This window comes from Haliaeetus leucocephalus, unplaced genomic scaffold (genome assembly GCF_000737465.1).
Source record: "Haliaeetus leucocephalus isolate CR32 unplaced genomic scaffold, Haliaeetus_leucocephalus-4.0 Scaffold110, whole genome shotgun sequence".
Taxonomy (NCBI): domain Eukaryota; kingdom Metazoa; phylum Chordata; class Aves; order Accipitriformes; family Accipitridae; genus Haliaeetus; species Haliaeetus leucocephalus.
The window spans coordinates 1,439,985-1,452,252 of record NW_010972546.1 but is presented as its reverse complement, the minus strand read 5'-3'; the positions used below and the strand labels follow the sequence as shown (position 1 = coordinate 1,452,252).

The following is a 12,268-nucleotide window of genomic DNA, read 5'->3' as shown; positions in this document are numbered from 1 at the left end:
AGGCAGGCTGTAAGCACCAGCTGCCTTTCCACACTGGATCGCTAGGTAGAGGTCAGGAGAGTCTCCGTCAGGAGCTCTGGGCCAAAGCGCTTGCACAAGCTATGGCACCTTCGTGCCTGAACAACTCGCAACCTTTACCACGTCCCTTCCCTCAACCTCGAGACCAGGGAGCACTGCACTGCTGTTCTTTACGGGTGGGGACTGGAAACACAGATGGGCTGAAGACCATATTTTTGAGTCCCTGATGTCACTGGCAAATTCCCACTCATGTCAGGACATGGGATGCTAAAAGGCTCCGGGATTCTTACCGCAAATATCCATGCTGACACATGCTTTGATTAGCAGGGGTAATCATCAACCTTCCTCCACAAACCCCTACAGCATCACAGTGACTGAATTTGCCTGAGCCAGGCGCAGTGCAGAGGTTCCCAGGATCTGTCAGCTCCAGGCCGGTCCTGGGTAGATGCCGAGAGCTCAAATAACAGTGGGAAACCTGGAAAGTCTCCCTGCCTCCAGTGGCGTCTGCAGTCGTGAGCTCTTTGCCCTGCTGTGCTCCCTCTCCAGCACCTGACCTGGAGAGGGTGGGTGCGGGGAGGCCCTGGCATCCACGGCTTAGATTACAAAACCCAGAGCAAGCCAGATGTTGCAGCCCAAAACACGTAGCATGTGTGAGTGTATGTCAACAAGTGATCATGATGTCTGCAGCTGGCAGAAGAAGGCAGCTGGGGTGGCTTGCAATCCTGCAGATTTACTGCAAGTGCAACAGAGAGCGGCAGGACGGCTCCCCAGGGGCATTTGCAGGGGGAGGGGAGAGGCACGCTGCTTGCTGTTCGGCTGTGCACTAACCTCGATCGCCAGAACCAGGCACCAGCTACATGGAGAGATCCTGAGCGTAGAAACTGCCACCTAAATTTGTCTGGCGGTGTGTGACTACAGAGACGGGAGCAGCCCTGGCTGCCAAGACTTAGTGGTGAGACTCATTGCTCCTTCCCTGGCGAGAAACCCTCCTCTGCCCCAGGCCCTCTCCATGAATGCCATCTTTCCAACAGGCTGTTCAAAAGCGTTACTAGTTGGCAGCATTTTGACATTTTTGGATAGACCGCATGCAATAGCCAGAAACCACTACCCAGAGGGGACGTTTTCTGCCTCCCACTCCCTCAAAAGTCTGTAGGAGCTTCAAGTAGCCAGCATGACAATGAATGACAGCCTATATCTAAGCACAAATTCACTCTCTACAGCCCCTCCCAATCCATCCAAAAGCCCTAGCCCCGGAGCACCACCGGAGGATTTTCAGCAGGTCAGCTGCTCTACATGCTATCTGGAAGGGACACGCCTGTGCCCCACGAGCAAGGCCGCCTGCGCCTCCATGAGAGTGACAAAAATCACATCGCCCAAAGAGACTTTTCAGAGGCAGGAGGAGAGCTCAGAAGAGGTGTTATGAAGAGTTGTTTGCATGCTGTGAATTCACACCCTAGTTTCACTTTCCGGTGTAGATGAGAGCTGAGGCCACCGCTGTGTTTTCCGTGTGTTTATCCACCAAACCAGAGTGAGGCAGTGAGAGCTTGTCACTGCACAGACAGAACACGGAGGCCTGGTAGAGTCCAAGTGTCAGATATTAATGGTATTTAGATTCCTAGAAGATGCAGGGAAGCACTCAGTGAGATGTTCAGAAATCTGGCAGAAGTCAGAGGTCTAGTAGAATTGATTTCAAGAGGAAGACTGAAACCACATCAAAGGATCTTCTTCATAACTAAGTGGTTCAAGAGGGGAACACAGGGTGGACAATGTATTAGGTGAAAATTGGAACTGAAAAATAAATCTGGACTGCAAAATTAAAGAAAAATGTGAACCCAGAGGCCAGGCTGCCGGAGGGAACAAGGAAGTGGAATATACCACTGTTCCTCCAAAGCGATGAAACTTAGTTCCACTGCTGTCAGTGTAAGCTGGTGAAGTAGCTTGAAAAGTCCTACTGTATAGGACTATAGCTCTGAAAATCCATTATTAAAGGGTCGCTGAAAGTTTCAGGACTCTGGTAGGAACGCCAGACGCTGGGGCTCAGATATCTGTTGCCCCAGGCTCCTTTTAGGCTAAGCAAATTGTCAGCAGACTGGAGCGTGGCTTCAGGTCTTAGTAACACCTCTCCATGGCCTGGTGGCTGGTGCCACACTACAGTCTGCCCGCAGTCCAGGTGCCCAAGGAGCAAGCAGTGCCAGGGCCCTCCTGCCGATTTGTCTGACTGATGTTCCTGCTCCTCATTGCCAGCTCCAAAACACTGGTAATGCTCAGGGCCTCCAGTCCAACCCCTGCTCCAGCACAGCCTGCGCACCAGGACGGCAGCCTGGGACTCACTGTACGTGGTGCCGCTTTGGCTATGGTGCAAGCAGCATGGCGAACTGGCAGCATGGGTCTGGCGTGGACAGCAAGGGCTGCATCAGCCTCCTGCAGCTCTACACGGCTGCTCCAGGCCAGTGTCCTTCTCCCAGGAGCCTGACCATCTGCCCTCCCTGCTATAGGTCATTGACAGCTCTCACCCAGCTGCTCCCCACAGAAGACTGGGGGCTGTGTCGCCTGCAGGAATTATCCCTGGGGAGTTTATGCTCTGGTTCTTTGGGTAACTTGGAGAAGAACAGGGAGGCAATAAATTATTTGCCCAAGATCATGCAAGTGGTAAGGAGAGGAAGAGACCCCAGCTCTCCTCAGACTCTAACCATGGCACAGCAGGGACCAGCAATGCTCTTCTGTGTAGTCACACCACGAACGTCAGCTTTTGGTTTGCTGCATCTACCCTACCCACTCCCCAGTACACTCTACTGGGATGAGCTGTACTAATGTAAGACCCAGAAAGGACAAAGATGGTTTTGGCTTCCAAGAGGAATGCTGTTTGGACATGCTACATTAATGTGTCTCAAAGACTAATGTTTTACATTAGTCTAACCTGTGCAATGTTACACTGGTGCAACTATCCAGAAAGCCTCATACAACCACCCCCTGAGGGGTTTGTGCAGGGTTGTAGCAGGCTGCTGAGAAGCTCTTACATTTGATCTGGAGTGAGTACCTTTGGTAACACAGTTTGAACAATACTTTGGGATCTACGCACAAAAAAGCAAGGGAACTACACTCTGCTATGAGGATCAATAATAACTCCCTAGGGAAACACTAAAACCCTGTCACTCAAGTACAGCTATGGTAATTAGCATCTCCTGAATTTTAGCTTACAAAGAGCAGAAAGCTGCCTGTAAAACTGAATTGTACCCTTCCCTCCTTATTTATAAAGGTCTGGCAGGGCTTCGGAGGAGACAGTGGGCAATTGTCTAACAACTGCTCTAGCTGGCCAAGAGTCAGGTTTTCAATTTCAGTTCAGCTTGAAAATAATCTTCTTAGGCTATCAGTTCCTGACAGCTCTGTTAACTGGGTGAATCTGCTGTTCCCAAAAGTCAGAGCTGAGCTGCCCTAACATGAGCACAGGTAAATCAAGAGTGACTGCTGCTCAGAGGCTGTTCCTCCACTCTGTCCTGCTGTAACTTTCTACTTCTCCTAGCCTGAGAACCATGAGACCAGCTCTGCCACTTCAGCTCTGACCTACATCTACTCCCTGCTTCCAGGCTTGGCCTCACACAGGACATAGAAAATCCTCTTCAGACCTAACCCAAAGCAACCCTGTGCTGACTGGCAGGAGCTTTTGCTCTTCCAGACTGCCCCTGCAGTGCTTCTCACAAATGCAGATACTGCTAGCCTGTGAATTTTCATTTTCACAAGGCAGTCCTGCCACGTAAAGGACACCCAAGCCTTTCCAAGTAGCACTTCTGTGCACAAAAGGACATTCCTGGGACACGTTATTTGTCCTAGCAGGAGCTTGGCCCTAGTCCTACTCTCACTTACACCAGAACAGCCCTGCTAAGCAGTTGTATTAATTTACATTCCTACTACATAGAGGGGAGTGCAAGTCCAAAGGTCCGGGCACTGGAGTAAGCTCACTTGTTTCCTGACCCTGAACAACTGCAAACTTGGCCTTCACCTTCTTGCATGCAAGCTCGAGGCAAGTTCCACTGTGTCTATTCTGCATTATTGGAGCTTGGGGCTGGCACGAATTACAGAAAGCTCAGGGCTATCCTGATTTACAGCCAGGTGCAAGAGTCCATGTCAGCAGCATGATTTCAGCAGTGAACAGCAGAAATACACTGACATCCTGACTGTGCCCCACAAGCCCTGGACACTGAGAAGAGAAACCCACAAAAGCGACATCTTCCCAGCAGGGAACTGGACTGCCTCTACACCTCAGGAGCAAAATAGGCCACCACACTGTGCCCTTCTGCCTGAGTTTTCCTGAAATGGAGGAACTAAATAGAAACCAACCTCCCATTGTCTTACACAGAAAAGCTACCTCTATTATGCACTTTGAAGATCTTACGTGCTTCTAAGATTGTCTGTTTTTTTCCCCCTCACCTACATCAGTTTGTCTAATAAAGGATAACACCTCCTCCCACAAGCCTTGCCTTGCTTATCCACCTGAGCTGTTTACAATGTGGCAGCAGAAAAGGCCAAAGCATGGATATTTATCTATTCCACAAGAGCTTCAAATCTGAACATCTGCTGCAAAACAGGCTGGCACTTACAGCTCAATCACTTGGGACTTTAGCTCCATGATTGTGTCGTCAGTGCTGACAGAAATCAAGACAGCTGCCGTGTTAAATTCCCAAGGTGGGCGTCGAGGTGGGGAGTCAGGCAGAGAGAGTAAGAATGTGACGAATCAGGAATCAAAATAAATGGACAAAAGCCCTCTCTCTGCTCTTCTGCCCTGTCATCCCCACTTCCTAGGAAAGCCAGTGTCAATGGTTTCCCCCTGCCCTCCCCCCCCACTCTGCATTCACACACTCACATCCTGTGGGTTTGGTACCTTCTCTGCAGCGACGGGCACCGAGGATGGGGTAAGGCTGGTGGGAGACTCCGGACGTTTTTTGTGCTTCTGTTTAGGTCTTTCTTTGTCCTTCCGACTCTGCAAAAGAAATAAGAGAGTACTGGAAGCCTAACTTTTCCTCTGCTGAGAATAGCAGTTCTAAGGGAAAAGAAAGCAGGGTGTGTAGGGGTGGATTTACAACCATACATTCATATTCATCTTTTCTTCTCCACCCATCCACACGAGCCCAGTATCCCTTCCCCCACATCCCAGCTTCTGGCTGGGAGCATCCCACTATCTCTACCCCAGCTGCAGCCAACATCTGGAGTGCAGAATATCAACAGAAGCCCCCAAATCAGTTTATGGTAAGATGATAGGGAAGGACTTAACAAGCTCTGGCTGATTTCAAGAAACCTGAGCCTTCCTCTTGCTATTTCCCCAAAGGGACTCTCTGCCCCCTTACCCTCGCTCTCTACCTTCTTCAAGGGTTTCTCAGATCCACCCTGTACAGCCAATGGGAGAATCTTGATTTCAGCCCATGTTGCACGTGCACAGGTAAAGAGGTCAGTCAGCAGAGATCTCAGAACCTGGGCTTGAACCTAACCTAGAGATCCCCCCCATCTCCCCTCCCAACAGAGACAGCTGGTCTGGGTCCATCTTTGCTAACAGGAGACAGACTAGTTTGATTTCTTCATCCTGTTTTTTTCTCTCACTAAAACCCCAGAAACATGGGATTCTTCAAATTGCAAACCAAGGAAAAATCATGGCCTGAGAAACACTTGAGTCCTGCCTGCCCCGATTTTATATTCTCCTGGGGAATGGACTGTAAGCAAGGAGGTTATTCTTATATAGTGCTATCAGTTTCTGCTACAACTGAGATGTTTTCAGTGAAAGGACTGAAAACATAGGCCTATGTGTCAAGTCAGTGGGGCTTGAGGATGCCCAGGCCAGCTGGCATACAGGATGGCTGGATAGAAGCCCATGCTCCATCACACACTCCTGCTTCCTCCCCATCTTCCTCAGCTGCACACTCCCATGGGAACACACTCAGCTGACTACAGGAGCTTTTCCATGCTACCGATGTCAGCTGAAGATGTGATCTTCTTTGCTGAAGCTGCAGAAACTTTTTTGCTCAGTTCCAAACTTCCCAGTGTGGTCGCTGGTGTGCAAACCAAGAGAGCTGCTGTCAGATAAACACCTGCATGAGATGCAGGGCTTAGAAAAATCCACCCTCCTGTCTCTGAGACCTTTTTGTGGGAAAGAATGCCCATTCTGGTACAACTCCCTTGCATGGGCATTTTATTCTAGAAGCTGAAGTCCTCAGTCTGGACCGAAGGTGAGTTCAGAACAGTCACATCAAAATTCATTGACTCCAGAAAGATCCTCATTGCTTCCTCATGCAGGCAAAGCCCTGAGGCTACAGCTGCCAGCACATGCCAAAGTTGGGATGCTGTCAGGGGAAGATGCAATTGCAACAAATATATGAGCTCCACTGTGTGTTTTGGGGAGGAGAGAAGAGAGTGGAATAATTAGCTTAGGAAACAATACACTAAATGGGAAAGAAGGGGGTAGGAGGAGAGACAGGGCAGGAGGAAAAGGCTGGGAAAGGCAGGCATGAAGTGAAGCAGAGGTGAAGCAAAAATGCTCCAGAAATCAGCACCTTCCAGTGTGGGTTTGGCTGAATTTTCATTGCACTTGAAAAGGAGGACCATGCTGCAGCCATCAGTGACCCTGCCAGTGTAAACCTGCCATGATGCCATGGAAGCTTTCACTGGGATGAGCTGGTGAAAGGAGGAGGCAAATGCAGTCTAGAGCTTCACTGCACTTGCTGAGTGCCCAACCAACACTGCCAATATCCATCATTTCATCACAAGACTCCTGGCTTTTGGCATATCTGTTAAAGCCTCTGTTCCTAGAGCTACAGTATTTTACAAGAATCTCTGTTTTCTTTTTTTCCCCTTTCTTTAATACACATTTCCAGCTTTGGCAGTGAACAAGGAAAGCTCGAAAATGTGATTTCTACAGACGAAGTGCCAAAAGACAAATTAAAATTAAATCTTTACTAAATCTCATAATGTTTTAAATGCTTGGGGGCTTCTTGTGCTACAAACTCTGTCCAAGTCTCATGGGTCTATAGGACAGGAAGATGGGGAAACTGTGGCCCAGTTAGTTAAGCAGCTTGTCACAAACCATGTGCACATCAGTGTTCATTATTCTGGTAGTAGTAACAATTTGCACTCACTTAATAGCACACAGCAGAGAGTTTCAATGAGCTGAAAAGAGGTTTTTAATATCTACATCTCATTTTACAAATGGGGAAACCAGGGCACATGGGATGAGAGAACTTGCTAAGATTTCACAGAAGGTCATCCAAAAATTCAGAAAGAAAAGTCAGGGATCCCCACCCCACCTGGATACACACTTGCCTACTTGCAGATGCTGCCAGTGCCACTCACGGAAGCCAGAAATGGAAAACAGGAGCCAGACACCTCATTACAATACATTTTGCCAAATAACTGCAGAAACCCTGGTCCTTAAACTTTCTGAATACCACAAAGCTTATTCTCTCATTTTCAGACCCCGAATCCCAAATGCATTTCAATCATAAAGTTACAACAGGAGGCAATAAGATATACTGCTGCAAATGCCAGCTAGACAGCACTGTAATGATTTGATTTCACGTTATCATGGTCAAGATGAGACAAGGCAGAGCCAAGCCATTTTGGCTAACGACAATGAACCTACACACCTACATACACACACATACACACATGCACATGAGCGGGGAAAGGCAGAAATGTCCTGACTGTCACCACAGTGAACCATAAAACCTCCCACAATTTCATTGTGATGGCAGCCACCAAACTCACATCCTCCAGCTTCAAAATCCTGGCTGTCTCCTGTCTGAAAAATCTCCCTTCGCTGTCAGCAGTGCAGAGCGAGTCTACAACAGCTAACTGAGCAGTCCTCTGGTTATATGTAGGAGTGTGTACATATGTACATATTCAGCAAGAACCCAGCCTGCACAATAGGGACCAGATTTCTGGAATGCTTCAGCTCCCATTTAGACTCTTGAATAAGTGGTCAGGTTTTCCAAAAAGCTAAATGCTGGGTATTGAGCTCTTTTGAAGATCTGGGCCTGACTACATGTGCTGAGCAACTGCATTCAAACTATTTCGAAAATCTGTCCCACAGAGACCAGTCTTCGTGCTCTGCTCAAAGGACAGCATTGAAACCAGAACCACCGCAGCCTGACGAGGAGCTCGACTGCACTTCTGCTCCACGTCCCCGCGTGCAGTCCCAGGCCATGGCCACAGGCACACCTTGCTCCTCTGTTGTGCTTACCCAGCACTTTTCCCCCTCCCACACCACATGCTCTCCAGGGTCTCTGTGTCATTTCTGCTCGGGCAGAGCAGAAACCCACAGGACCAGGCACCCAGGAGCCCTCTGGACTGCAGCCCTTAAGCTTTGCACAGTCTGGGTGTCTGCTGCCTTTGCACACCCAATAGCACCCATCTCCCACCCTCCAGTTACTCTCTAATACTTTGGGGTACTCAGAAAGGCAACAGGATCTGACACCTTCAATATTACTAGAGAAATGCAGTGCCCTGTGTTAAACAGGCAGGACAATTAACTCCGTTACCCCACGGACAGACGGGCTGGGCTGCCCCCAGTCTGGGGGACTGGTGGGAAGGTTACCCTGGCTGCCCACAGCGACCATGGCACTGAGAAAGTCAGGGTGCTCAGTCGCTCCTGGCTATCTTTACCTGTGTTGACAGGCCCTCAGACAACCCGAGGCGTTCCCCAGCTTGCACCAGAGGCTTTTAAATGTGTGGGTTCTCTCCAGGAACTGGAAGGCTCCAAATGCTTCCTGCAAGAGCCGCAGGGCGCAAAGGGAGGGGAGGGCAAAGGGAGAGGGGGGACCGCAGCACTCAGTCCCCTGCCTCTGAAATGTCCCCTCCCCACCTGGCTCTTCTGTGTCCAGCATTTCGTCTCCCTGGCACACAGGCACTCTCCTCTGCAAATTCTCCTTCCAGGAAGCTTCACAGACAATATAGCCACTGCCAACAGCCCAGCCTGCCCACAGAGACCTGCCTGGCTGTGCCACGAAGCAGGAGTCAGGGGAGGAGGAGGAGGAGGGAGGGAGGATGCACTGCGAGAGCAGGAAACCTTTCAACACCCCGATCCCATCTTCGCAAGCAAAAGCCAAGCCCTACCTTGCAGCCGCTCGGTGCTCCCTGCAACAGGCTGGCCGGCTGGGCGAGCTGCGGTCTGCGGGGAACATGAACCTGCCCCCAGCAACGAACTTCACGGAAAACAAACTCTCCCCATGCAGGACTGAGCAGCTGGGGCTTGGCATGTGGGCATGGAGCAGGCCAGGGCTGCGGCGGGGGGAGCGCGGTTGCATCGTGGGGGGGGGGGCGTGCCAGCGACACAATCTCCCTTCAAGCTCCCCAGCGCAGGAGGAACGAAACAGGATCTCTCGCTGCCAAAAAGGGTTGTACACAGCTCCTCCTGCTCCCCCCGCCACCGCCGTCTCCCCTTCCCCGAGCCCCCTCTTCTAATCTGCTGGACACCAGCAATTGGATAATTAAAAGTAGATTGGGCAGGGGAAGGAGGGAGGGAAGAGCCGGGAGCTGAGAAGAGCCAAGTGGGCTCTACTGCTCCCTCCCTTCTTTCCCAGGCTCTCTGAACTCCCTCACCCGAAGGAGGAGGCCTGGCTCTGGGCTGCAGCCATGGCAGCCGCAGCGAGGAGGAAGACGGCACCGGGCAGAGGGACGCTAAGCCCCTGCCTGTAACCTCACTTGCACCAGGGCCGTGCTGGGGGATTTCAGCGGTTTGCCTTGAGACACACTCTGAGTGCATGAAGAGTTTTTACAGAAGGACAGACGGCCAGGCCTCGCTGGGCTTTGTGTGCTCTCAAATTATTGCTGCATCCCCTGCTAATGGAAGGATTTGCTGGGGGCGGTTAAACACCCACATAATGAGAGGTCACAGAAAGCCAGTCAAGGATGCTATGAAACAAGGCTACTATAGCAAGATTAGAGCAGATTTAGGTTCAGTACTCCTTTGAAAAAATCTGTGCTGGTCTTAGAAGCAGCCACTTGCATCCCACTTGAAAAAAAAGTCCACTTTACCCTTTGATGCCTGTGTGGACACAGATCTCCAAGAGGCAGACCTCCATCACCAACTCGAATGCAAACACAAAGCCCCTCACAGACCCACTAGGTTTAGATTTCAGCCCAGTACAACTTCTCCAGTGTGCTAAATATGCCAGGCTGGATCCTTGGCTCGTATCCTCCACTGGCATCAGGTCTAGACAGACAGGCAATGGCAGGGGGGAGGCAGGCTCTGCCACGCATCTGCTCAGACGTCATGGGACCTGGGGCTCCTGCACTGCTCTGGCTGATGCTAAAGGGGTAAGGGGGGCAGGACAGACACAGTCCCTGTACCCCAGTAAAGAGTCATCCCCCACCGTGGCTAGGGAAGCAGTTCAGGAGCTAAAGGTGCGTTATGATTGTGGAGAACTGGCTCCGTACCCAGACCTGAGGAACAACTGCTGGTGGGCTTACTTGCTCCAAGAGCCTGCTTCTCTTTCCTATGTCACTGGGCAGGGACCGTTCCTCTCATAACAAATGTCCCACATCCAAATTAAAAGTCCCCTGATTTTGCTTATGGGTTCCAGGTGTTCACTAAGAATAACACTGGACAAGTGTCTCCCTCCATGGGGTATACGCCTAAAAACATTGTCGTACATGTGCTCCTGTCTGCTCCTGGTGTGACAAATTTCATTCCACGGAGTGTGGTAATTTTTGTCTATGCATTTCAAGCAGACAATATAGGTGACAGAACATCTGTACTTCATTCAACCCCTGTGCGTCATCCAGCATTTTCTTGGTATTTAGCTATTGTTTTCTTTCTTTCTTTCTTCTTTCTTTTTTTAAACAAACAAACCCTGCAAAGGCTCCCACAGGGTAGAGCACACACATTGCAATACCAACCCCAAAGACATAAATGGGGCTGGTTTTGCTAAGGCCTGGTATGTTCTGCAGAAAACCCAAAGCCTGGAGCTTTCCCATTTTCAGGACAGAGCAGAAGGAAATGCTTGGGCTGGTATCATTTGTGCCTGCAAGAGGCGGGGGATGCCAATGCTGGCTTGCAGTCCCACATCACAATTGACCCTTGTTCCGCAGAGAACAAGACTCTTCACAAATGCTGAACTGTTTTACAGCAGGGCTTAGGAGTCCAAATCCCAAATCTTTGCTGTCTTACTGAAGCCACTGGGTTAAATCCTGTGCCCCTCACTTAGTCATTAACTCTGCCAGAGTTTTCCTCCGTAAAGCCTAAGTAAACAGCCCCAGCCCTGCACTGGAAGGGAGCTGTCAGGCACTGAGCTCCTTCTGGAGCAGAGAGCCATGAGCACCTGCAGCCTGAGGACTCACACATGCATTTTGGTCTGCCGCTGAGTGATCAGCTCCCCTGCAATGCCTCCGGCTCTGGGAGGACGGGACCAGCCAGCTGCACAGCTGGACAGGCTCAAGAAAAAGCTGTTCTATTTCAGGTCAGCGCAGCAGCACACCCAGTTCCCCTGAAACATGTGCAATTAGATCATGCACTGCTAGTCACGTACTCCAAAACCATGTGGGAAGTAATGTTGCAACCCCCTTTTTGGGTACCCTTTCAAAAGGTCTCTGTTCCCGCACCGCCTCACACCCAGCCCTTCTTCCCTGCACTTCACAACCGCTCCCAGACCTGTAAACTCCCCAACACCCCTGGAAGCCGACAGTGCCTTCCTTACCCTGCCCGTCTCAGCTGCTTTGCACACCTCAACCCCGTTTCTGTGCTGACTCCCCTGCTCTAAGCGGAAGAAGTTGATTTTGCACTTGCGCTGCGGCCATGCCAAGCAATCCTGGCCCTGGAAGGGGCCTCCATCGCATCTGCGGCTCGCAAACCCGATGAGCCATCAGGAGGGGAGAGCAGTGAGGCAGCAGCGAGACGGAGTCTCTGCACGTTTGTGGGGAACCCAGAGGCTAACAGTAGTGGCGAGCGCCACTGAGAAGCCTATAAATAAATCCATATTACTCCTGTTTTCGCTCTCCCCCTGGCGCTGACCTGCTTTCCAACCACAGCCGGGAAGCAGCACCACCCCTGCTCCTACCTGCCAGGCACGTGACTGCGCTCCCACCCCTGCCACCAGAAGCTGTGCAAATATAGAAACCCTCGTAGGGTCCCCAGCCTTGGACTTGCAGAGTCTGTCAGTTATAATTACAGCTGAGCTCTCCAAAGCTGCCGTCAATCACCCCGATCCTGCCCTCTCTCCCACCCCCTCTGCCTGCTTGTTGGCTAAAAATAGGATGTTCCAGTACAGCCGTT

At 50.8% G+C, this 12,268-nt stretch overlaps 1 protein-coding gene across 1 annotated transcript in view; it reads right to left on the bottom strand.

Annotated features, from left to right (window-relative positions):
* MLLT6 (myeloid/lymphoid or mixed-lineage leukemia (trithorax homolog, Drosophila); translocated to, 6) overlaps window positions 1-12,268 on the bottom strand; it is a 40,462-nt gene that overhangs the window by 15,898 nt on the left and 12,296 nt on the right. The window contains exon 8 of the mRNA XM_010585688.1: window positions 4,895-4,993. Coding sequence (XP_010583990.1) covers window positions 4,895-4,993 — 99 coding nt within the window. The remainder of the gene's footprint in view (window positions 1-4,894; window positions 4,994-12,268) is intronic.